We start from the raw sequence: 25,902 nt of genomic DNA, 5'->3' as shown, positions 1-25,902 counted from the left end.
TGTAGGCTTTTGAAAGAGAAAAAAATGCATGAAAAAAGGGGAAAGTGTACACCCCCCGGAGTGTCAAAAATAAATAAATAGCGAGATAGTTTTTGAGCATATATATATATAAAAAAGGGGCACACTTCTTTTTACTTTTTAGTAGATCTTATTTTTCGACATGGCTTTAAGAGTACCTAAAAGCACACTTCCTCAGCTCTTCAAGGACGGTTACAAGGTAAACAAACAAGTCGGGTTCAAGATTAGACGATCTCACCAAAATTGTAGTTTCAATCGGGCGTCGAAGAAGCTGTTTTACAAAACATTGAAGCCACGCATGAATTTGCTGAAGTTGTGCGTACATCCATGGGACCTCATGGTAAGCTAAACTTTTTTGTGGTGGTGTCAATAAAAAAATTAAAACATACAATCTAGGTCGTAACAAGATGATCATTAACCATCTCGAAAAATTGTTTGTGACCAACGATGCCGCCACGATTATTCGAGAACTCGATGTAGTGCATCCCGCTGCCAAATTGTTGGTCATGGCGTCTCAGCAACAAGAAAGTGAAATGGGGGATAACACAAATTTCGTGGTGGTTTTTGCTGGTGCACTTTTACAAAAGGCTGAATATCTTGTTAAAATGGGTCTTCATCCTTCCGAGATTAGTTTAGGATATCAATTAGCAAGAGACCGTGCATTACAAATACTACCTGGTAAAAACTTATGAGTGGCTATTAACACTTTTAAAATGGAAGGGTGACTAAATCATCAAATTTTTTTTTTCTAGAATTGGAAATCGATCAAATTCAATCGCTGACAGATAAACAAGAATTATTAAAGATCATCAAGGCTCCCATCTCTTCTAAACAATACGGTTATGAAGACCTCTTGTCCCAATTAGTGGTAGAAGCTGCTCTCAACATCATGCCTAAAAACCCTAAAGATTTCAACGTGGATAATATTCGTGTCGTCAAAGTCATGGGTTCCAGTATCCATGACTCCCGCGTAGTCAAAGGTATGGTCTTTGGTCGTGAACCCGAAGGATCTATCCGTGAAACCAAAAAGGCAAAGATCGCTGTCTTCACCTGTCCATTGGACATCACACAAACCGAGACGAAAGGTACCGTCTTGATCCATCATGCCAGTGAAATGTTGAATTTCAGTAAAGATGAAGAAAAACAAGTGGAAAAGGTCTTTGCGGATTTGGCTGAGGCTGGGGTCACGGTTGTAGTGACGGGTAATGGCATTGGTGATTTGGCTTTGCATTATTTAAACAGATATAATATCATGGCGGTCAAGGTACTTTCGAAATTTGATTTACGTCGTCTGTGTCGTGTCATTGGGGCCACTGCTTTGGCACGTCTAGGTACACCGATGGCAGAAGAGATGGGAGCGTGTGATATCGTAGAGACAGTAGAGATTGGCTCTGATTTAGTGACAGTGTTTCGTCAAGAAGAAAAAGATGTCAGTACACGCACAACAACCATTGTCATTCGCGGAGCTACCCAAAATCATATGGATGATATTGAACGTGCTATTGATGATGGTGTTAGTGTAATTAAGGCCGCTACACGTGATAATCGACTTTTAGCGGGTGCAGGTGCCGTGGAGATGGAATTAAACAAGCGTCTTCAAGAGGTAGCAGCAAAAACTCCGGGATTAAACCAACATGCCATCAAGAAATTTGCTGAAGCGTTAGAGATTGTGCCTCGTACACTTTGTGAAAACGCAGGTATGGAAGCCACAGCAGTTCTATCCCGATTATATGCGGCACATTATCAAGAGGATAAAAAAGGTGCGTGTATTGGTGTGGATATTGAAAGTGGAATGGATGGCACCTTGAATGCCGTAGAGGCTGGGATTTTTGACTCACTAGCAACAAAAGCATGTGCCATGAAGTTGGCTGCAGATACAGCTATTACTATTTTAAGCGTTGATCAGATTATCATGTCTAAACCTGCAGGCGGACCCAAACCTCCCAAGAAAGAAGCACATTGGGATGAGGATTAACAACAACAACAAAAAGTTAACTCCCTTCCATTTCTTATGTACTTTATATATATATATATATATTATGAAATATAATTAAACCTCTAAACTATTTTAATTGATTTGTATATGTATTTAGTTAAGAAGACTTTAAATTATAAGCTTGAGACACTCTGCGTGAGTGTTTACCAGATCCATCATCGGATAGAATAGGTGTACTGGAAGCGGCTTTAAGAGAATATACCAATTGAATCATTTGATCTTCCTCTCTATCCAATTGCATACCATGTTGTGTAGCATAACTTTGATCCGCTCTTAAAATGGACCGAATTTGATTTTGACACTTGTCAAAGACTTGTGCGTTATGACGTAAATTCACATTATCTGTCACAAGACGGTATTTTTCAATTTCGTGACAAAGAGAAGCGATATCTGCTAATTTCAATAAAATGTTTTCACTTTCGTCAATACCAGCCGACTAAGAAAAAAAAAGTTTCTTTAAACATCAGTCATCTTCCATGTGTATCTTATTCAAAATTCCCTCCTCCCCTTCACTTACAGCTTCATTTTCTTCAATAATTCGCGTGGAAACCATGACAAGGTCTTCGTTGGTGGTAACACCTAATTCAAGTAACAAAATCTGAGCATCGGGTGAAAGTTTGGTCTTGGGATGAACAGCGTCAATAAATCCAATCGCTAAAAAGTTGTCTACAGCGTTCTGACTGGCTTCGGTTGATAGAACTTCACGGTACACAGTACGTCGACCTGTGATCAAATGAGCGGCAATCCATTGAGATAACACGGGTACGATTTTACGTGGCATGTAAGGTAAATCACGAAGCGCAGAAAGTGAACAGGAAGTGATCCAATAAGCGTCCAATGTGGGGTATACAAACGAAGCAAGTAAACATACACGTGTATATTCTACCTCATTGTTTTCAAATGTCACGACTTTGGTATACAATCCTTCTTGATTTGTCACGAGCAAATTCTTTTTAACGAACCATTGTAAAAGCGTATTGAATTTCTATCAAAAATAAGAAAGGGTAAGATACCTTTGTTTAAACGCCAGCATCCACAAAAAGAAAAATGGGGGGAAGGGGAGGGCTTACCTCTTCTCTGCTCCAAGGGTAGATAAACTCATGTTTAAATAACCTCACCAAAAAAGTAAAATGGGCATAAAGTTCCTTATGTGTCATTTGTTTCACAGTTCCCGAAAGATAGACAACGGCGAATAAAGCTTCAGGTAAAAAGATCTCCATCAACTGACTGGCCATATAAGAAAGATCCATGACATTATCCGCATGTTCCACCACTCTGACAATCGTTTGATCTGTAACACGTTTTCCATCCATGGTGAGATTATTACGGGCATCTAAAAGATTGAAAGCGTACGATACAATGGTATTGACATCTTCATCCGGTTGCCAATCGATACTGATACGTCTGTCCAAAATTTCCTCTCGAAGCCAAGTAACATGTTTGTTGATCTTACCTAGAGTGATACCACCCGTGACACGTCCAAACAACAAGGTGGCAGCCACTAATGTAACAGGACTGACAACCGCTGCATCATGTTGTCCACGTTGAATTTTACGAGCTACGAAATCTGCAATTGTATCTTCATCCTTAACGGCAATCGTACTTGATCAAAAAAGTTAGTTTTTTTTTTTTTTTTTTTTTTTTTTTTTTTTTTTTTTTTTTTTTTTTGCTTTCTTTCTTTCATTCTATATATAGTAAAAAATACCTTAATCGCTTATTCGTATTGATAGGCAAACTAGCTTCCTTCACAGAATCACGTACACCAATCACATGACCAAATCCAACAAACGCACGTCCGTATTTACCTTTCTCAATCAACCCATTTTCTTTGGTAGCCGCTCGATCCGCCACCGTAGCACTAGGACGTAAAAACGTGGATGTCACAGTCAAACTACGTGGTTTTTGATCCAACACTTGATCGATTAATGTCCGTAATTCAGGGATCTTTTCATACGTGATATTGACAGGTACAAACACAGTATCTTTTTTCTCCGTGAAAGATGAATGAAAGGATAGGCTCGGAGTAGGAGAGAGGTTGGGTGAAGAGGCAGAGGAAGAGCTGGGCGATTGGTTTTTACCAAGGGTACCGTCAATCACCATATTAATCATGCCGTCATGGTATGCCGTTTGAAGCCGACCGGTACGAGAACGTGCACGTTCAATGACCATGGATAAAGCCCCGTGTTCTTTCAAAAGGACTTCCGTGTATGCTGCGGCAACAGCGGTATTCAATGGAGAACGGGATGTGAGATCACGACGCACAAAATAGGCACCTGAAATACGAAGTATATCAGAAATAGGGCCTAGTAATGCCAATGCTAATATATATATGGAAAAAAAGGTTAGGTTAGAAGAAAAATAAACATTTGTAGAGGGACGGGTTACACAAACCTTCATCACAGACAATAGCAGGCACGGGTAATTTATAACGTAAACAAATATACCAGACCAAAAGTTGATCCATGATTGTTTTAGAAACGGGAACATAGACGACATTTTTTCCTTGTATTTGTTCTTTCAATCGAGCGATATCAAATTCATTCACACGGAGACTACTAAAGAGGCGTTGAAATAAGACATTCAAGAAGGCACCAGCTGACCAAATATAAGGTAATTGAGTTCGTTCTTTCATGCGTTGAAGGATTTTAAGGGATTCACCTACTACTGTTTTTTGAGGCACGCCTGATGTTTCAATTATCTAAGTCAAAGTCATCAGTATTTTCCTTTTTACAACATTCCCAACCACAGGTCATTCTTACCTGCTTAATACTCTGTCCGACTCGAACATCATTCAAGACTTCAATACGAACATGTTCATCATGCGACTCTGAACGATGCACCCAGTGTCCCAAATGAGTCATATTCTTTGTATCCTTTAAAATATCCGAATCATCATGACACCAATCATCCAAACTCGCATCAAAATCATTCACCCATTCCTCCAATTTCTTTTTATCTTTTAATTCCTGTCCAGGTTTTTCCAAAGATAAGATCAGTTCCTGTAACATACGATCGGTTCTCTTTTGGATATCCGAAGCACTAAAGATGACGGATTCAATTTGTTTGTCAATGATCGAATGAGCCGCTGCACCCGGTTGCAAATAAAGTGCACATGCCCATCCTGTGGGTAAAGTAATGTTACGTAAACCAGCCGGTGGTGAAGCTGTGATATAGGCATGGACACCATACGCGAAATTCACCATATAAGTTTCCCAATCCAAATGTTGATAATGGGTCAAGGAAAACTGGGTATCGTTCACCATGTCCGTTTCCATTTGCTGTACATTCTGATGATCAAATATCCAACGATGACGTAAAAATGTTTGCATCGATTCAACCACACGCGACGCTAATTCGATGGTACGGTTGGTGGAATTGGCATCGGAGGAAGCATTGGTTCGCGTATTGCCGCCGTTACTGACACTACTTATGGCACTGGTAACAGAGGATAAGGACTGAGGTAAATGATATTTCATAAAGAATTTGGCCTTGAATAAAGATCGATTAGCTACAAAATATTCCTGAACGGACGGTAAATTGAGTTTGGTATTTCGGTGCCAATAAGTTCGAACCGCATTGTAGGCTTGATGCCAAGTGGTTTTATTAAATCCGCTGGCCGAGACTTGATAGATGTAAGGGAAATATTGAATGTTGGGAACAATCACACTATCACAATCATCACCGTCAGCCAAAACTTCATTGTAAGGTAATAGGAAACGATAACCCGGTAATGTCATGAAAGCGGCACTACCTAGAATGGCACGGACAAGATAATCCACAGGTACAATATCTGCTAATAATTCACCCATGTCGGGTTGTAACACTTGAATTCCCTTTCCCATCAAAAAGACGGCGCCATTTGCGCCTGTGACACCATCCACCTACAATTAAAAAAAAAAAACTATAAATATACTTCATCTTTGTGCATATACATGTGTGTATATGATTTTTTTTTATTTACCCAGCCAGGAAGAGGTTCATAGGCACCAGCACCAACTTGTGTGGCTCGAACAATAGCCACAGGCCATTGTGCTTTCCCACCTTGCGCTTCCTCAATACGATTGAGATCGACTCTTTTCATGATCAAGTGTTCAGTGAGTGATTTGGTGAATGTGTAAGTATTTGGGTAATGAGCCAAGATACGTTGAGTCATTTTGGGAATATCTTGAAGTTCAAGGTCGACGATTTCCGTCAAGAGTTCTTCAGGATCGCCCACTTGCATTGGATAGACTCTTTCTTGGATATGACCGTCTGGAATATTTGGATCTGTATATGCTAATGACATGTGAACGAAAGCCTCTGATGGGATAGATTTGAAGAAAGAAAAAAAAGGAATTAGAAATGTGTAAGTATGTCCATTGTTTGTTTTGTGTTGTACCCATATGTTTACATTCATCTGCCAAATCCATCATGCGAAGTGTGCCTAGTGTATTTGTCTACAGGAAATGTCAGTGATATGTACAAAAAAAAAACTTGTTTTTTTCTTCTTCTTCTTCATACCTCTAAAGCGAGATCTAATCTTTCATTGTAATTCAATGTGGCAGCACAATGTATCACGACATGAACATTCTCGATAATTTTTTCACGGTCTTGTTCGGACATGGACAAGTCGGGTGAGATAATGTCACCTGCGATAGGAATAATTTTTGTCTTGACAATCGCATCAAATGTTGACTTCCCCATCATGCGTCTCAAGATTAAAAATGCCTTTTCTTTAAAGTGTGAGACAACATATATATATATATATAAAAAGAAGTGTACAAATTACTCTAATTTTTTTACCTTGTTGTTAAATATTTCGTTACGAAGTCTTTCTTCAGGTCTGCCAATTTTACTTCGTTTGATACTACCACTTCGCACCAGAATATAAATAAGGCCAATATCTTGACGTAAAGCTTGAATGAGTTTCCAAAGAATGGCTTTGCCGATAAAGCCTGTAGCGCCTGTCATCAAGATGTTTTTTTTTCGGTAGAAATCAAGGACGGGACCTTGAAAATCGGCGGCGTCTACAGGTATAGGCTTTGTATCATCATTGAGAGATTCGGGTGTGACGGTGGAATAAGAAGAGGATTCATCATCGGGTAAAGTTGTTTCAGATTCATCGGCTGTGCTATAACTGACGGGAAGTGGGGTGAAAGGCTCGTTTAATAATGGCACGTCTTCAACTGTAGTCGTCGTATCGTCCTCAGTAACAATCACTATTTGAGGTGGGGATAGTGGTGTCGATAATTCGGTCACCGTGTCTTCAGTCTGACCGTCCTGTTGTAAAATAGGTGAAGCGGGTGAGACGGTGACTGAAGGAGAATGCGATTCAGTTTCTTGTTCTGACATTAGGCTTAAATGACTACAAGATGGGTTAGTTTTCCTTATACACAATTCAGATTTTCATTCAATAATTTACTAGTGTACTGTTTATTGTGGGTTGGTGTGTGCCTTAATCAAATCAAACAAATAAAAAAAAAAGAATGGGAATAAAAAAAGGGAAAAAAAAAAGTTACGAAAAGGCTACTAAAATTAACTATTTGAAATTATCTAAGCCCAGCTGTAAATTAAGAATCCCAAAAAGGAAATTTGGGATTTGTGATGTCACAAACAGGCGTTTTTCAACAGGTTGTGTTCACTGCACGCACAGATCTCCTATTTTTTTTTAAAAAAAAGCTTACGGTTACCAAGGAAACCAATTTTTTTAACATGGAATTAAAAATTATACGAAGTATGCATGTTTGGGGATTATCTAAGCTGACCATGAGTGGTGCAGTGTTTCATGAGCGACAATGAGTTTGATCAGTTTACTATCACCAGCCTCCTCAATGTGCAGTTGTGTTCGTGATGGTCTATGATGAGTTCACCTGTAGGTATCCCATAGACCCCAAGTCATTCCAACTGGGATGTACCCCGCATAACAAAAGTGGTGTTGGATACTCAGACCCTAAGGAATGTATGTATGTGTGCGTGTGTGTATGTGTGGGGCATTAAGGGATCTACATTGAATGTGTGACTTCACAATGAAATAATTCATTTCTTTTTACAAATAAAAAAAAAAAATATATTTTGTGTGTACACAAAAAAAAAAAAAAAAAAAAAAAACGTAGTTTCGTAACAAATACTCCTAATGACAGATGCAAAAGAAACCAATGTAAACATGAGAACAAAATAGATGTCTGCTTTTAAACAGAGAATTGGCACATTTATTATTTTTTTCCAGATAGAGAAGAAACTCATCTTTTTTTTTTTTAAATTTTTTTTTTTTTTTGCTTACTCATGTAGGTCACAACACAGAACTCAGAGCCACCTGCTGAGCCACCTCAGGTCACTCGACAGAAATACGAGGAAGCTAAGCATGAGTTACAAGCTTTACTAGCACGAAAGAAGCAAGTGGATACGAATCTGGTAAGAGAAGGCAGATTAGAGATGTGTGTTCTCCTGTGGTGCTAATGGGATAGAGTAGATTAACCTTGAAAACGCCATCTATGCGTTTGAAGGATCTTATTTAGAAGACACACAACAGAATGGCAATATTATTCGTGGGTTTGATGGTTACCTCACCAACCGACCCGACCGAAGAAAACCCAAATTCACCGAACTGGATCGACTCTTCAGCTTATCCTCGTCCACGTATCAAAAAGTAAAGAAATAAGTCCTCCCCTCCCCCCTTTTTTTATATTTTTTTTTTGTTGCTGTTAGAAACATGACCCATTTTTTTTTTTTTTTTTTTTTTTTTTGTAATTCTATATACATTTTATATATTGTTTATTTTTTTTTTCCTTATCTAGGCTTTAGCGCAAAAGGAAGAGAAGGACCAAGATTCGAGTCAGGATGATCGATCCAGTGCTTCTTTATCGATGGCTAGGCGAGAAAAGAAACGAAAATTGAAGGGTCATGAGAGTAATGGCTTCAGAAAGAAGAAGAGCTCTGCGGGCAGAGAAATCATGAGTGAGGATGAGCTGGATATATGATAACACTTTATTAGACTCACACAAACACGCACACGCACACGCACACACATACACACACACACACATTATCGAGGCTCACTTTACCTGAACATTTCAATAAATCTCTTTAAAGAGAACCCTATGTTTGATATGGCCATGTAAATAAATACTCGTCTTGACCTCCATTAGAACTCTCCCTTCAAATTGTTGCTATTATCCATACCGGTATTTGTTTTTAAAATAAAAGGTTACATGCAAAGCAATACTATACAGTTACGATAGGGTGAGTTTCGATTAGCAGTGGGGGTGAAAAGCATTCCTAATTAAAGGTATCACTCCCGTAAGCAGGTTGATCATTGTTGAAAATCCGCTGCTATTCTCAATACAAATGCGCAGTAAACCTTTTGCTTGATTTTCCATCCAAATATGCCAGCGGAGCAATCTAATTGGCCTAAAAAGTGCTTGCGTCAGCGGTGTCTGAACCTGGGTATAAAGTTTCCCCAGATTTTTTCATTTTTCTTTTTCTCTCTTCAGTAGTGATTTTATGGGTAGTATGTACTGATTAAATTGAATAGGAATTACAATGCCTCACTTCGGTAAGGTTATTGTACATTCTTTAACTACGAACTTACCAGTAACGCAACCTCTTTGTTTTTATTTATAAAAAGAAAGTCTTTGTGGAATGAGGGGAATGAGGGAAGATGGACGACGTATACTGTGAAGGTTCCCGAAGCCCCTTAGTAGTTTAAGTCAACGACTTTTTTCTTTCCTTGTGTTGAGTAACGGGTACTGGTCCTTCACTTGCTTTAACCGTGAAAGGAGGGGGTTCGTTTGGCTGCCTGTTATGAACGATTCTGCCCGTAGGATTATCTACAGACAAGAACGCGGTTTTGTCAACAATAATAAAGAGCGCAAACAAGAAAGCACAAGTTCTTGTTCATAAGTCCTCATTATTAATGTTGTTTTTACTGCTATATAAAGGTGCGTGCAAACACCTCATATTTTTTTTTGGGACCAGACGTGCTTTCACCTTCTCGTGGTTGTTTGTCCTGTTAATCATTGTAGCTTTTTACTAAAAAGTCGCTTTGAGAACTAAGAGAAGCACACTTTTCGTTTTTAAAATAAATAAATAAAGCTGTTTAAATAATGTATAAAGTAATAGTGACCTTTATGTTTACAAGTTGTAATAGAATGCTTGTTTCATTCTTGAAGTTTTTTTGTCATTTGATTGTGAAGCTTTTTTTTTTGTGATTCTGCCTTGATTCCTTGTTTTAAATAAGCTGTTTATTTCCTTGGACAGTGGTATTAATCAGTTTCGAGAGCATCGCATATTAGCTCAAGGGACAAACACTGGTCAACAACCTAAACAAAATACTTGATCCTGCCTTCATAGCCCGCTACACAGAGACTAACTTCCCCGCAGTTGCACTGAAACGGACTAACGAGTCTCCGCAATAAATCCCACTGTGTCCTTTTCTTTTTTTGCTAATCTTTTACGTTTGTCTTAATGTAAATATGAATGACATGACTTCATTGGCTCCAGACTTTTTTGAGAGATAGCCTTTGCCTTTGAATATGATGTGATTATGCACACCTATCATGTTGCTTAACCTGATAAACCTGGCGGTATCTTTGTTTAGAGTCAACAGCTTGTAAGGATGTAGGAGAGTTTTGTAAACTTTTTTTCTCTCTAAATGTTATGCACATTGAGGATACAAACTCTAAAAGGCTTCCACTCATTTTGACGGCGACATTTACTAGCATGGTTTCGAGTTGTTGGGGTTGAACATATGGTTGCTATAGCTCAGTCGAATTGCATGGAGTAAATGATTCTGGGTAAATAAGCAGTTTGGGGCTGATGTACCTGATTTTAAAGCTGTAAAAAGGCTGTGTTTCATTTCTTTTTTTTATTTGTGTGGGGAAAAGAGTGTGAGCTTAAAAATCTCTCTCTTTTTTTCTTTTTCATCATGATTCCCACAGCGGTTGCGAGATCTCCTGAACTCGTTCAGAAAGTGTTAAAGGTAGTGTGAACTGTGTGTGTATGTTGAAAAGCAATCTAATATTTGTGGGTAGAGTTTTCTCTCTGCTGGTGGTTATGACTCACTCGTGCTCCCAGGGGTAATTATATAATAAGCAAGAGTAGCTTTGGTTACTTAAAATAAATCAAGCTTAAAGTAGTTCACAGTAGCGAAGGGAAAGTCTCTGCCGAGTTCCAGGTCGAGAAGACACATCTGGTTTGTTTTCGGCATAATTATTTTCATGTAAAATGTTGACCTGTATTTACTCTAGAACCGACTTGACTCCGTTCATGGTGGATTATTAGCTACAGTGGTAACCATGGCATTTTTTTTTTTTTTTGGATGAGGTCACTAAAAGATTATAATTGGAGAGTAGGTAGATATTGGAGGTTCCTTAGCAATTGCGTCCAAGGGACTGTTTGCTACAGGCGTAAGCACAGATATTAATATCAGTTATATTTCGGGTGTGAAGCAAGGTGAAAAGATTCAAGTGGAAGCCCGTGTTGATAAATTAGGAAAGACATTGGCTTTTACCACGGTTGAACTATTTTCCCAAGGTCGACTTGGTAAGCTTTACATATTTTTTAAAAAAAAAAAAAAAAAAAAAAAAAAAAAAAAAAAAAAAAAAAAGAAGACACTAAAAAAGATGTAGTTGCGCTGGGTCGTCATAACAAGTTTGTAGCACAAGCATACAAACATCCCGAAAACCTGATTAAATAGTTTTTTTCAACAAAAAAAAAAAAAAAAAAAAAAGAAACGCGTTGCCGCGTTTTATTTAAAGTCCGACGTTTTTATAATACCAAACGCGTGTTTTTTTAGAATGTGAAAAAAAAAAAAAATTAAAAAAAGGGGTGGGTGCATTATTCCATATCCCCCGTCTCCTTTCACTCCGCCTTTCAACTCTTTTTTTTTTTTTTTTTTTTTTTTCTTAACCAATGCCGTATCCAATTTTACCAGCTGTTAGTGAGAATAGTGACGAGTATACTGATGTATCTAAAGTGAGTACAAAATAATGCGTGCGGTTATTTTGTTTATTGACTGTTTATTTTTTTTAAAAAAAAGCATGTAAAATCGCTCCAGGCGAGACTGGGATTAGCCCGATTCAAGATGACACAGGGCTGGGAAACGTCAACGTTGATGGATGTGGAACAAATGTGGAAAGAAAAGCAGCAAAAGATGATGAAATCGTTTCCTACACCACGATTTACGCAGCGAGATATTATTGATAAAAGAGTATACATACCTTCACCAGGCGCTCGTCATGCCAAAGCTAAAAAGACCAAATTAGTGAGAACCTATTCAAACCCGATACAACAGCAACAACAATCTAAACCTGCACTTCATCTTCATCCACAAAAAGAGCATTATCACCCGATGGACTCGTCGTCATCTTCTTCTGAGGGAGAACAGGCTGTAAGAAGACGATCTATCACGCTTCATTCACCACCCCACGTAAGGAATTCATTGGATTATCTATCTTATGCTATTGCCATGACAGAAAATGAACCGGTTATCATGTCTTCACAACCGTTACCAGATGTGACCGAGATTGAACCCAACTTAATTGATAGCTTAAAAGTATCCACATCTACTACTCCACCGAAATTAAGTCCTCCTCCATCACCTGTCACTTTAGCTGCAAAAGCAATCATGATGTTTGTCAATCACCCTACACAACCAGCTCATAATTCTCATTGAAAGAAAAAGCCTATATCCCCCCACCCCTACCGCATTCATGTGATAAAAAAATAGCTCTTTTTTTTCTCTTTTGTACATTTATTTCATTTGCTGTATCCTATATTTTTTTTTTCTTAATAAAAAAATTGAAAAAAAAAATAGTGGATACAAAACACGTATCTTTTTTTTTTTTTTTTTTTTTTTTTTTTTAAAAAAAACAAGATATATCCCGTGTTTTAGATTTTTTAACGCGTTTTAGCAAAAAAAAAAAAAAAAAAAAAAAAAAAAAAAAAAAAAAAATTAGAAAAAAAAAAAGGTGCTAAAACCATGTTTGAAAGCCCGACATTCAGCTCAATTTGGTAACTTGGTTAACAACAAATTAAAGCGTAAAGAACAACTCCAGCTTGTAACAATTTCCCCCATTATCTCACCTTAAACCAACATGACTCGACACTTTTAAGGGACATTTCTTATTTTAGATATGTTCCCAAATATAATTACTTAAATGTTCCATATTATTTCAAAAATAAAAAAAGTGTTTGAGAGTTGACGCACTGTACAGTTTTCTTTTAAAACGCTCCTTCTGGGAAAGGACCATACTGTGCAATATCATCCTTCTTTTCTCCATTGATTTCATAAGATATACGTAAACGAAGCTTGACCGCAGACTATACACGCAAAAAAAAAAAAAAAAAAAAAAAAAAAAAAATGAGCAAAAACAAAATAAATAACAAAAATAAAAAGTCATTTTACCTGGCTTGGATTATTAATTCGCATCATTTGCTTCTCGGTTGTGTTGGGTTGAATGAGATTACTACTAGCAGCATTCATTTGTAAACGTTGACTCTTTGGCACAGCCGCTTGAAACTGCAAATCACGAATAACACCTTGCGATCCGTTATTTGAAAACAAGACCTGGATATTAATGATATCCGGATTACTTCGATCTCGGGAAGGTAAGAGTCGAACGGTTAATCCATTCTTTGTGTACGCTTCATAACCCGCAGCAGCGGATGGTGCCGTTTTACTAGGTGAAGCAGAGCTGGGTAAAGAGTTGCCTAAAGAGGCAAGTGAATCTAAACCGTAATTTGAAGTAGTATTGGAAGGCGTTTTGGGTGAAGGGGCGGGGTCTTCACCTAAAAGATCCATGAGATTCTGGCTTGTGTTTTGTTGAGTAGGTGCAGGACTAGAGGCTGTCATAGCAGGGGATGCATTTCCTCCTCCTCCGCCACCGCCGCCAAATAAGTCTGCTAAAAGATCCACATTGGAAGCTTTGGGTGGTTGGGGAGAAGTGGCGGCCATTGGACTTTGCATCATATTATCTGATGAATCCCCTCCACCTCCACCTCCACCACTTGTACCCACACCCATCAGATCCAAAAGTAAATCCTGATCACTGGGACCAGATCGGCTAGCGCCACTAGAAGAAGCACGGCGTGTATCTGGACTATCGGATGAACCTGTATTTTGAATAATGGTGCGTGCTTCGGGAATAGGCATGCGCTCCAGCACGGCAGGACGAATAGCATCATACGAGAAAAGGTTGGTGTATTCCACAGCACGTTGTTGAATTTCCACTTCCATGCTAACGGTATAATGCAACAGTAATTCCTTGATCTTGTTTTGAGCGCTACCCTCGGACAGACGAGAGGAGAGTTTCATAAGAGCTGTCATGACATATTCACGCGTCACTTGGTTGGCATAAGGACCCATCAAGATGGATTCTAATAAGCCTACCACCGAGTAGTCTGTCACTTCTATCACCACACCTTCCTCCTCTTCAAAGTTACCACTGCTGACCAATACATCACCATATTCACCAATGACCCAAACACTTGCTAAAACCAACCCTTCCTATTTTATCCTTGTTAGTCTTTCCTAATATATTGTATCTAAACACTCTGCGTACCTGGGAAATGTCTTGCTTCAAGGCGGCATATAACTTTTGAACGGTATATTGATGTAAATCTGAAGTCTGAGCGACGAGACGAATAAAACCAGCCAAGACTTCTTCACGGATAAAACTACCTGCTAATTTCAACATGCGTAACATGGTATCGATATGCCATCTTTGATTAGGGGCAAAACGCTCAGCGGCCAAGGAGATTTTGGTGGTCATGCCTTGTTTGAATTCAGAATCAGCGACTTCTAAAAAGGCGAGTAATTCACGAGTGAGAACACGCACATTGCCTTCATTGATCAAGGCAAAACTTAATTCCAGAGCACGGCGACGGATAGAAATATCGCCATCACGAAGACAGTCGAGAATGATGTTGCGATGTCTTTGTACAGCTTGTGTTTCGATACCTACTGTCTTATTCAATGTTTCCAATGCTACATATCTATTTAAACGAAGAAGAAAGATTAAACTATGAAATATAAATATATACTAGTTTATATATACCTGATATTGTTGTCACGATTGCTCAAGAACTTGCCGAGAATGTTAACAGCAAGTACACGCAAACCCGCTTCACTTTGAATGTCCATAATGGTCAAGACGGTTTCGTACAAGATGGAATTACCGACATTTTTGGTGCTTTCGGTATTTGTGGCAACTTGAGCAAGAATGTCGTTCATGGATTCGGAAGCTTCACGATCATTTTTGGCCAGGATGCGCAAAAGACGAAGGATTTTGACCTGAAGGAAAGGATCGGTGACACCCGTCACATCATGCTCAGGGGAAAATCCTGCACTGGCGAGATTTTTAAGATGTCTTACTAAAAGAGGCACAGCCTATTGTACTCGTTGTCAATTTCCATAGTTCATCCTCTTGCCGTCTTTTCAATTCTTTCTTATGGTACATACCTTGCGGAAGATGACAACATTTTCAGGGTTTTGTTCACACATTTCTGTAACTAATGTAATACCGGTGATGAGAACACCATGACTACGATCATTTAATAAAGATTTGGATCTTGAAATGAAATTTTCATGTAATTCAGGTACCCGAAGAATCACTCTCAAGGCACATAATGCAGCCTGAAACATAAATATTTAGGATCATCCCACCATGTTGCTTTTGTTTGAGAGTATTTCAAGTATTTTACCTTCTTACGGATATAGGTGTTGGAACTTCCCATGAGTTTTTCGACTTCAGAACATAAATCACGGGCCATTTCTGAAGAAGAAATGTTACCCATAGTACAAAGAGCCAAACCAACAATAAACATGTTGCTGTGATTCAAATCGCTAAAGATGAGAAGAGGGTTTTGGGTGAGTAAAGGCATATGCTTATTCACTATGGATCTCTACTTTTTCAAACTGTTGGTGACGAGGGTCAAGACTTCGGTTTTTTCGTCAATCAAGAGCATGATACCTAAATAACCTAAACGCTTGTCTGCATATTTGGGAGAGGCGACTAATTTTAAGCATTCCATTTGACCGAAATGGGCGGGATAACCGAGCATATGAATGTAAAGTAACTTGGCGACGTTGGTATGACGCGTGTCTGGATTTTCATTTTTGAAGGCGGTTCGAATGTTTGCACTTTCTTTTTGAATGACGGCTCTCTCTTCTGCTGCTGTTTTACAAGCTCTTACCGCTTTAATGAGATCTATAAAGGTATTCATTTGGCAGCTTTAGTTTCTATTCGAAGCACGGTATAGCGCATTGAATCCATCTGCTTATTTTTTGTTACCTTTCAACCGAAAGAGGGGAAGTTTCGCAAGAATCTCTTGCGAAATTTTATTAATATTTTTCATCATCTTGCAAAGGTTGTTCTTTTTTCAGCAATTCTAGTGGGGTTTTTTTTAAGGCTGGAAAAAAAAAAGAAGAAGAAAAACGGACCCAATTAGTTATGTTTAGCAAGAAGGAAGGATTTAGATGAAGCTAAAAAAGAACAAGAAAAAAAAGAAGTGTTAATAATCCCAGAGACGTCACGGAATATATTAAAATAATAATTTTGCATTGTGCAACAAGCAATCTTTTTTCTTGACAAAATGCAGGGCTTGAATCGTCTCTATTGTACCTGCCGAAAGGACTTAGGCGTAGATCCTTGTGATCTCTCTCTTCTTACCCGAGGCGACTTTTAAATCAATTCATTGCTGTGGGAAGCGTCAGATAGGATATCGAAATTAAAAGGTGAGCTATATTGTAGTAAGTGATTATGCATAGCTTTTCAGTGAGCGGTCCAAATAGATAGGCTTCTACATCTGTTAGTGCGTTGCTGTTGAACACATTCCATGTGTATTTCCATTACTATCAGTAACCGAGCCCAAATCAGCTTGGTGAAAAGAGTAATGAGATCAATCACTGACAACTGCATTCATATAGAATTTGGGCAAGATTAGCAGTTTTATAAAAAAGGGGGTAGCATCTCATTTATTATCTTCAGTGGAAAGGAATTGAGATTGAAAGACATAAAGCTTATAATAATGTATTAAATGCCTGCATAAACAATGGAAATCCATTCTTGTGTGACCCGTATTCCCCAACCTTGGCATTGATAATAAACTATTATTTGAAGCTTAATAATTAACATGTCTAAGAAATAGCTTTTGTTATCTTGTGTTGTGTATGACATGTCACATGAAAAGTTTCTTTTTATGTCATTTCTAATATGTTTTTAGCTTTTTTTACCTGATGACTACAAGATACAAGTGTCTTAACAAGGATGTTAAGCACACATTTGATGGGTGTAACCCAGCTTTGATCCAACAATTTCCACTTCATTTAGAAGCTGAATTTCGAGCTGTCCTTAGTCATCGATCTGGCCTTTCTGAAATGCTTTGCATACTGATGAAACCACTCTTTCAACATGGGATCGAACCTCATCGTATGTCTAAAGTCCTTCGCGTGATGCACACTGAGAAATATGACGAATTGCAGCTTCAATACTACACAGCCCTCAATCATGATGCCGAAAGTCCTTCCGTATTATCTATGCTCCAGTCAAGACAATATCCTGAGTTTTCTCAATTCAAAGACAAGATGCAATATAATGGCTATGTTCCTTCTGCTAATTACATTAGCTATGTATACAGCTCCTTGATAGCGAAGGTTCGTCCTTTCATGAATCAACTTATGTCGTTTGTAGACGGCACTGTTTTAAAAGGGGATCATTCTTTCAAGATCATTGATCACTTGGCAAAAATCAATGGGGTTTCAACGTTTTCTTGCCTCTACACTCTTTTAAATGAACATGAAGAGATCCGTTTACAAGTCTTGGCACAAAGCAAAAAAATGGATCATCTAGCACCTCAATTTCTCCCAATGATGGATACTTACAAAAAGCTTAATATGAAAGAGCCTGAGCTTTTTTATACAGATAATGTCATTGGAGATCAAGGATTCTTAAAACAGGTGATACCGTCCTTAACCAAAGACGTTGTACCTATTCCCAAATGTACAAATGGACAGCAGCAACAACAACAAAACCCTTTTCTTTCACTTTCCTATTATTACCCTGCCAGAAACTTCAAAGATCAGAGTTGTAAGATCTGAAGTAGAGATCAATGAGGCTTGTATCGAAATATTTGGAAAGACTGAGGAGTATAGTAATGAAATTTTTGTTGGTTTTGATTGTGAACGGATGATGCTCACAAGTGGAGTATCCTTAATGCAGATGTGCTACCAAAATGAAATTGTTTTGTTCCGTGTACATGACTTTGATACGAACACGTTTCCTCGTGAGCTATCTAAGGTTCTTAGCTGTTCCAAGATTGTGAAGTTAGGGAGAAATATCAAGGCAGACTGTACAAGAATGAAGCGTGTCTTTGGTGTTGTGATATCAAACCTCGTAGATCTTGGGCCATTTTGCTACAACCGCGACTTAGTTAATAACTCCCGTCCCCGACTTGATGTTCTTTGTGGAAGGATTTTATCTTTGCAACTACCTAAGATATCTATCATTCGTTGTGGTGACTGAGAAAGAGATGATTTGACAAGTGAGCAAATAAGCTATGCAGCATTAGATGCTTGGGTCGCTTTAAAGATTTTTGAAAAGGCTAACGAAGGACTAGCTGTACACGAAAAGGTTACGAAAAAGTCACGAAAGGGTACTTTTGAATTATGAGCAAACAAAAGAGATATATGTAAATATCCTTATTTGTAATTGATGTGGAGCTATAATCTCTCAATCCTCAATCTACTTTTATTCGTAATAAGGTTCATCTTCCTTCTTTAAATTATCACAGGTACTTCATAAAAAAATGTGATAACTGTAACTTGTCGTCGAAACCCCTTAATGTTAAATATGACGTCTTTAACAACATTTGATTTGGTATATTATTATTTTTCAAGTTATAAAAAAGCCTCGTAAAAATAAATAAGTGAGTAAATGATACCTAATTTATTACATTTAATTTATTGTACTATTGTCCTTAGCTGCAGTCACTGCAGTGGCCAGTAGTTGTATATCTTTCTAACAAAATTTAAGATCTTTTAGTTACAAGAGCTATATTTTGACTGTAGCCCTTTAGTTTTTATCCTTTTGCTTCATTGTGGTCACAAAACAATCAATTAAGAATAATAAAATTAGCTCTTATCAAGTCAAAATAGTTACGCTTTGGCTATCAGCTGCGATGTTGATCTTCATCACATGTTTGTTCATCTTTATTTTTTAATAATAAATAAAGAGGTGGGCTCGAAGCTTTATGGTTAAGCTAATACTGTTTTATTTTTTGACTAATTAACTTTTGGTTTCCAAGCAGATGCCTTCAAAGAAAAAAAGAAAAAAAGTGCCTGATTAACTGGGTTTTAAACACAGGCCAATAAGATTCAGAGTTCGGGACACTATTTTTTTGGAGTGGGAGGAGGTACAAAAAGGTATTTGAAAATAGCACTTCTGGTTTTTTTATACTTCTCCCTTTTCTTCTTTTTTTAGTTGCACAAATAATATTTTCCATATTATTGCAAGATTTCCAAAGTGACAGATCATCTTGTTTCAATTCCTTTGGGTAGCTACAGACAAAGACAAAACTCTACCGCTGTTAAATCTCAAGACACGATGACATCCATTAAAACGAAAAAGAATCTGTTTCTGAAATGTGCAGTAGCAGCCACATTATGCATTCTGTTTTTGTGGTTATTATACTCACCTAGTACTGTATATCAACAGCAGCCTTCCAGCGTAAAGAAAGGTTAGTCTTTTTTTTTTTGGCTTTTGGGCTTAAAAAAAATCTAATTTTAGTAACAATAATATATTAGATGTATCTTCTCTAGACCAAATTGGAGTTAACCAAACATGTTCAGCCACAAAGGATGGTCAACCCGCAACCGAATATGCCGTGATGATTGATGCTGGTTCATCAGGTTCTCGTGTCCATGTATATCGATTTAAAGTATGTAACGATCCAGTCTTGGAAGATGAAGTCTTTCATATGTTGAGTCCTGGATTATCTTCCTTCAAAGAAGATGCTGAAGGTGCAGCGCAATCTCTTAGTAAATTGATGGAAATTGCTGTACAAAGTGTACCCAAGGAATCTCAAGGTTGTACCCCCATTGCTGTGAAAGCAACAGCTGGTCTTCGTATGCTCCCTGGACAACAAAGTAAGAACATTCTTGCCGCCGTGCGTAAATATTTAGAAACATATCCATTCCCGATTGCGGATGTGGAAATTATGGAAGGCAAAGATGAAGGTATGTGTTGTAATGTATGCAAACACACAGGCAATGTAATTAAGTAAACAATCACAAATTAGGTGTTTATGCTTGGATCACAGTCAACTATTTATTGGGTAAATTAAAAAAGAGTCAACGTGGTCAATCCGCTGCAGTATTTGATTTGGGTGGCGCATCTACACAGATTGTGTTTGAACCTAGCTTCCATATTCCAACCGAATCTATGACTGAAGGCGACCATCAATACAATTTGGATTATCAAAACAGCACTTATGAGTTATATCAACATTCTTATCTCGGTTATGGCTTAAATGAGGCTCGTAAAAGAATCAAAAATGAAATGATTACGACCTGGAAAGATGAGGCCTCTAAGACTGGTCAAGTATATCATCCTTGTTTACCTCTTAATCATCAAGAGGATTTCGAGTCAAGCAATGGTACTGTTATCAAGTTGATTGGTACTGGTGCAGGTCATGCTGAATGCCGTGGTATCATTGAAAAGGTCTTCAACAAGGACAAAGTATGTGAACTGGCTCCTTGTGCTTTTGATGGTGTCTATCAACCACCTTTGGTTGACACTTTCAAAGGAAATGACTTGTTTGTATTTTCCTATTTTTACGATTTAACTAAACCCTTGGGTATGCCATCTGAGTTCTCCGTACGTGAATTGGGTGAATTGACTGAAAAGGTGTGTAAAGGTGAAACAACCCCTTTCCAACATGTTCCTAATGCCATCAAGACGCTTGAGGACAATCCTGACTTCTGCCTTGATTTGACTTACACATATAACCTGTTACGATTTGGCTACGATATTCCATCTGATCGTTTGGTGCGTACTGCTCAAAAGATTAAGGGGGCTGAAACTGGCTGGTGTTTAGGTGCTTCTATTGCCATGTTGGATGAAGCTAAATTATGTTTAACCGCTTAAAAAAAATAACATACGCATACACATATACAAACACACACACGCACACACGCAGGCACACACGCAGGCACACACAACACACACACACACACACACACACACACACACACACACACACACACACACACACACACACACACACACACACACATTACTCTCCTAGATTTATTTATTTTCTTCATTCCTCCCTAATTCTACTAATCAAACGGGGAAATATTAAAAATCATTCTTGTTAATTATAATATAAGGGTATGCTTTCTTGTTTATTTATATTGACAATTGTTGTTTATCATCAGCCATGATTTGTTCCTGACGCTGATGGTCCGAGTAAATTTGGTACTCGAATAAGATTGGCAAAAACTTCCAGAGAGAAAACTCTGGCCAGTAACAGTCAACAAATTGTATCTGGCATCGATCATTTGCCTGCCATAATAGAAAATCACTGAGCCTTATTTCACCCGAAGTTCTCACTAATATGTCCAAAGGTGGACAACCAGATGTGAACAAATGATCCTTAATTGTTTGATCTGTAATTTGACTATTTCCAGAATATTAAAACAAAAAACAAAAAACGCGGTATACGTGTATTCACTTACTCTACTGTGATCTTTCCTTGTTTTACCAAATCAATGGTGTCCTTTATCGCTGTTGTCATTTCGTCCCTGGAGGTATATGGGCAGCATATGTTGAATATACGTCTACAAGCAATTGTTAGAACAATGACTTAATTAAGAGGGGTCAATACTTACTTGTTTTGGTGTTTTGTGCGCTCTGTTACTTTATTAGCGATTTCTCTCACATCTGCAGGTAAATAATCCAAATTGCCTAGAAACCGAACACCAATCTGATATTTTTCTACCAGTGTGCTTAAATTATGGCGTGAGTCTTCCGTTATTATTGCTCTGTGTTAAATTATATTTGTTACTTTTTCTCGCAAAATCCTTCGAATGCCTCACAGAATAACTTCATCAGGTAATCAACTTCATCCTTTGATCGGTTGAAGTTTTCTATACTAAAGGCAAATACAGTGACAGCTTCAATGCCCATTTGCATGCACAAATCTAACACTTTTTCAAGCTGCTTAAAACCTTCGTAATGACCAAACTTTGTAGAAGAGGCACCTGCCTTCTTTGCAAACCGTCTATTTCCGTCGAGAATAAATCCAACATGACGAGGTATTTTCCCTTTGCAGAGCACTGATAACACGAATTGTTCAGCGAAATTTTTACAAGAATCGATAAAAGACATGTGATAAAGACAAAAGAATAAAAAAATAAAAGCTCGGGAAGAGCAATAATAAATACTCAGTCAACCAATCATGGTTTGACAGATCTGTGTTTTTTTTTTGTTTTTTTTTTGTTTAATTATTACATGATGCGATGCTCAACCTGAGCAATATTTGATGAAGAGAATTTGCACCTATAAAAGAACGAGTTTAATGCTAAAACCCGGATTAAAAAAATTCTAAAAAGGTTTTACTGTACCTCCAGTTTTTATGATTGGGTTCCAAATCCACTGGTACAACATCTGGATTTTCAATCTTTATAGAAAACATGGCTTCTGTGGGAGGTCCGTTATTTAGTGTAAATGTTGGTTTTATTGCCAATTGTTGAGATTGACATTTCTGGTGCATATGTGGTGAGTTGAACATTCTATCGTTAAATACGACATGATGGGAAGATCGTTCCGAATCAGAAAATATTTGTCCTAGCATTTCTACCGTTTTTTGTTCATCCAGAATATCATTCTCCGCCAGAAAATCATTTAAACAAGCCGTTAAATCATCCGGTAATCCGTTATAGTTGATTTTACTCGCTGCTAATACAGATGTAATACGTTGAATCATTGCCTTGGATGCCTTTTGGGCATGGTCTTTGTTGATCACACTTTTACAGAATACGGTGGATGCTTGATAGACACAACTAATGAATTGCTGACAAACGCACCAATCAAATCTTTCGGTAATAACTTCAGACATGATCACGATACGGTTAGCAGCATCTGTGCAAATTTGATAGGACCGATGTGTTCGATATGGTAAAGTTTCGAGTGGTGAAGGCGGTGATAAATCATCTAGATCTAGAGTCGAACTAAAATTATTGGTATTGGGAGATAAAAATGTCTTGTGAAGTTGAATCCATTGTGTTTGGTATTGTATCATTAATAATAATCCAGACTGTTCGCGTAACATGGCTGCATCCAAAACAGCATGATGATCGTGTTCCTTCTTATGAATATCTGCAAATAATCGGATAGGTTTAGGGTCTACGCGATACATGACTGGCAGACGGTCGAACCAAGTCGCCAGTGCAATTTCCAATTCCTGAATCTTTTTGATCCAACGCAAAGGCAATATACCAGAATGATGATGTTGTAAGTTTTGTCGTTGGTAGTCTTGGGTCATGGATTGTATACGTTTTCCAATTTTAGCAAGCTCCAACAAATAGACATAGAATGATTCTTTGGCAATAGTTTTATCATCATAATTTGCTTCTTGGTGTTCCACCAGTTCCTTATTCAGCTGTAAAAGATCATAAAAGTTTATATCAGATACAGTGTCATCTAATAAGGGCGGCTCTCCAGAATAAGTAGATATAGCGATATCATTGTAATAAAGTCCCAAATATAATTTTAAATATTTTTTTCTTTGTAGTCGATTGAAGGTCATGAGAGTTGACATTTGGTGAATGTTGAGTTGAATACTCATGCGATAAGCAAGGCTAATGTACATGCGTGATTGAGAATGCCGTTTATGTAATACACAAAACATGGATAGGTTGAGTAAAGTTTCAATGGTTGTGGCATCAGGCGAGTCAAAGTAGTCCATCATGGCTTCCCTTGCACGACCGAAATAGTGATAAGCAATATCGTGGGCATGTTCAGAAGCATTTTTGTTGTGGCGAATGATGTGTAAGAATATAATGGCAAGACCCGAATCAATACAAACTTGATTTCGTTCAGGGTCACCAGATCTATTCCAAAAAGTTGGCCAGTCAGCTGAGAACTTTGGATGAAGACAATCCCAGTAAGTTTGACAAATATATGATAAAACTGATGGAGATACATCTTCTGTTAGTTTACTCAAGTTGAGATCTGGGTTCTTAAATTTATCTGAGCAGGTGTTTGGTCGTCTATACATTGCATTATTCCAGTATTCAATCGATGGATCTACAACCACAATTGAAGAGAATGAAGAGGATGAAGATGCGTATTCAGATTCATCACAGTCCTCGTTCGTCAAACTAGGAACAAATATATTGGTTGGTTGTTCTGTTGACTCTGTAATGATTTGTATTTTTTGCACTGCTTCAATTAGTTGTTCCACTGATTTGATATTTGTCTCTAATCTCATTGAATTTCCCGGTTGAAACGAAAGTGTCCACTGCATTGATGATAGGTCTTGGTGCTCTTGGGTATCTAACCTTTCAATTTCACCAGACGTTGTATAGTTTGGTAAAGATTGTATAAACGATTGCCGGTTGTCTATTAACGGCGGTCCCTTTTTTTTATCGAAATGTCGTGAGACTTTATCTAACTCTTTTGTCATTCTCGATAATACGGGCGAGGTCTTTTCTATCCATGATTCAATTTCATAGAATGTAATCTGTAAAGCATCCATATCATCCTGTTGTATCTTTTTAGCCTTTGCCTCTGCTTTTGCTTCGGCAGAGTTAGTCAGTTTCTTAGACTTGCTTCGTTTGTGTCTAGTGGTTCGTCTTTCATTGGTATCAAATAAATACATGCTGTAAACAATAATAGCTTAAATTGAAGTATGAAGAGAGAAAAAAAAGGAGAAAAAAGAGAAAGAAACACAAACTGCTCCGCCGAAATCCTATTCTTTTTTTTTTTTTGGATGACGCTTTTTTAATTATAATTCCCCGCTCAGTCTCTGTCTTTTTTCCTTTCTTTTCTAAATGCCATTTTTCATGTGGGTTGTGATCATATCCCCGCTTCCCTTTTATGATCTTTGTTACCGTATTTAGATACACGTCTGACTATTTAACCTTATTACTCATCCCTCCATCAAAAAAATAAAAAATATGTTTCAATTTTCGTGCAGATTGTTGCACTGCTTTAAAATGCTACAAATCGAATCTTTGTAATTTGTTCTAATATTCAGGTGACACGAACATTACATATTTCATTAACTTTGTCCTCCCACACACTTTCTCTGAAAAATCAGTTCTTCTTATTCCTTATATTATAGATACTATGGTTATTTGACATGGCACATAAATCTATCATGTGAACAAGGAATAACCATAGAGATCACTTTTTTTTTTACCTTTTATTTTTAATTTTTCAGTGATATCATAAATAATCTTAATGGTTGCAAAGATCATAAATAGTTAAGCATGGTGCTTATCCTGCAAACCCATTTTATTTGGTTGGGAACCAGAATATAGATCGGTGAATCTTTTACGAGCAAAATATCAAATGGTATGACAAAAAATCAGTAACACGGAATACATTTCTGAATTTGCTGACTCCATTCTCAATCTTCGCTTTCCAAGACTTTTGTCGCCATCAAAATTCGTTCAAGGCCAATTATTGAAGATTAAAAAAAAAAGACAGGAAATTATAAGTCATGAGAAGAAATAGAGCTAGTAAAGATTTGAAGATCTTCACCTTTAAGCAGGTTGGATGCAAAACAATGACCGATGTTCAACCCGGCAGGTATATAGCAACAGGCATGACTTTAGGGCTTAATCTTAATCAAGTGTGTTTCTATACGACCGCTGCATAATAAGTTCGTAACAGATACATGCG

General features: G+C 37.7%; 9 protein-coding genes across 9 annotated transcripts; 5 read left to right on the top strand and 4 right to left on the bottom strand.

Moving 5' to 3' along the window:
• The first annotated feature begins 62 nt into the window (after positions 1-62).
• EV154DRAFT_543922 (T-complex protein 1 theta subunit) lies at positions 63-2,093 on the top strand. The gene is made up of 4 exons (XM_051604573.1): positions 63-217; positions 268-358; positions 415-696; positions 771-2,093. The coding sequence occupies exons 1-4, from the start codon at positions 161-163 to the stop codon at positions 1,991-1,993; spliced, it is 1,653 nt and encodes a 550-aa protein (XP_051457201.1). The 5' UTR covers positions 63-160; the 3' UTR covers positions 1,994-2,093.
• On the bottom strand, positions 2,018-7,479 carry EV154DRAFT_510193 (male sterility protein-domain-containing protein). The gene is made up of 11 exons (XM_051601681.1): positions 7,416-7,479; positions 6,797-7,358; positions 6,515-6,721; positions 6,393-6,450; positions 5,976-6,313; positions 4,774-5,895; positions 4,406-4,712; positions 3,720-4,332; positions 3,085-3,616; positions 2,532-2,999; positions 2,018-2,450 (listed from the first exon to the last, which is right to left on the bottom strand). The coding sequence occupies exons 2-11, from the start codon at positions 7,343-7,345 to the stop codon at positions 2,112-2,114; spliced, it is 4,533 nt and encodes a 1,510-aa protein (XP_051457200.1). The 5' UTR covers positions 7,346-7,358; positions 7,416-7,479; the 3' UTR covers positions 2,018-2,111.
• A 647-nt stretch (positions 7,480-8,126) lies between these two features.
• Positions 8,127-8,970, top strand: EV154DRAFT_563920 (histone acetyltransferase subunit NuA4-domain-containing protein; the record flags this gene model as incomplete). Its single annotated transcript, XM_051605808.1, has 4 exons — positions 8,127-8,150; positions 8,282-8,404; positions 8,463-8,639; positions 8,788-8,970. 4 exons carry the CDS (start codon positions 8,127-8,129, stop codon positions 8,968-8,970), a joined length of 507 nt encoding a protein of 168 aa, XP_051457199.1.
• Positions 8,971-10,916: 1,946 nt separating this feature from the next.
• Positions 10,917-11,687, top strand: EV154DRAFT_563919 (esterase; the record flags this gene model as incomplete). Its single annotated transcript, XM_051605807.1, has 6 exons — positions 10,917-10,970; positions 11,023-11,067; positions 11,118-11,183; positions 11,239-11,280; positions 11,344-11,533; positions 11,599-11,687. The coding sequence occupies 6 exons, from the start codon at positions 10,917-10,919 to the stop codon at positions 11,685-11,687; spliced, it is 486 nt and encodes a 161-aa protein (XP_051457198.1).
• Positions 11,688-11,894: 207 nt separating this feature from the next.
• Positions 11,895-12,825, top strand: EV154DRAFT_465036 (uncharacterized protein). Its single transcript, XM_051597681.1, has 2 exons — positions 11,895-11,965; positions 12,030-12,825. Exons 1-2 carry the CDS (start codon positions 11,903-11,905, stop codon positions 12,663-12,665), a joined length of 699 nt encoding a protein of 232 aa, XP_051457197.1. The 5' UTR covers positions 11,895-11,902; the 3' UTR covers positions 12,666-12,825.
• Positions 12,826-13,388: 563 nt separating this feature from the next.
• On the bottom strand, positions 13,389-16,054 carry EV154DRAFT_421408 (adaptin N terminal region-domain-containing protein; the record flags this gene model as incomplete). Its single annotated transcript, XM_051596017.1, has 6 exons — positions 13,389-14,498; positions 14,554-14,986; positions 15,049-15,380; positions 15,453-15,626; positions 15,695-15,836; positions 15,900-16,054. 6 exons carry the CDS (start codon positions 16,052-16,054, stop codon positions 13,389-13,391), a joined length of 2,346 nt encoding a protein of 781 aa, XP_051457196.1.
• Positions 16,055-19,876: 3,822 nt separating this feature from the next.
• Positions 19,877-21,135, top strand: EV154DRAFT_421503 (nucleoside phosphatase GDA1/CD39; the record flags this gene model as incomplete). Its single annotated transcript, XM_051596029.1, has 2 exons — positions 19,877-20,225; positions 20,288-21,135. 2 exons carry the CDS (start codon positions 19,877-19,879, stop codon positions 21,133-21,135), a joined length of 1,197 nt encoding a protein of 398 aa, XP_051457195.1.
• A 156-nt stretch (positions 21,136-21,291) lies between these two features.
• Positions 21,292-22,394, bottom strand: EV154DRAFT_510148 (di-trans,poly-cis-decaprenylcistransferase). The gene is made up of 4 exons (XM_051601680.1): positions 22,058-22,394; positions 21,882-21,998; positions 21,729-21,830; positions 21,292-21,670 (listed from the first exon to the last, which is right to left on the bottom strand). The coding sequence occupies exons 1-4, from the start codon at positions 22,378-22,380 to the stop codon at positions 21,400-21,402; spliced, it is 813 nt and encodes a 270-aa protein (XP_051457194.1). The 5' UTR covers positions 22,381-22,394; the 3' UTR covers positions 21,292-21,399.
• A 21-nt stretch (positions 22,395-22,415) lies between these two features.
• EV154DRAFT_510145 (uncharacterized protein) lies at positions 22,416-24,935 on the bottom strand. The gene is made up of 2 exons (XM_051601679.1): positions 22,617-24,935; positions 22,416-22,551 (listed from the first exon to the last, which is right to left on the bottom strand). Exons 1-2 carry the CDS (start codon positions 24,872-24,874, stop codon positions 22,500-22,502), a joined length of 2,310 nt encoding a protein of 769 aa, XP_051457193.1. The 5' UTR covers positions 24,875-24,935; the 3' UTR covers positions 22,416-22,499.
• Between the last annotated feature and the right edge of the window lie 967 nt (positions 24,936-25,902).

Source organism: Mucor mucedo (assembly GCF_025094135.1).
Source record: "Mucor mucedo strain NRRL 3635 chromosome Unknown EV154scaffold_50, whole genome shotgun sequence".
NCBI lineage: Eukaryota > Fungi > Mucoromycota > Mucoromycetes > Mucorales > Mucoraceae > Mucor > Mucor mucedo.
This window is presented reverse-complemented; position numbering and strand designations above follow the sequence as displayed.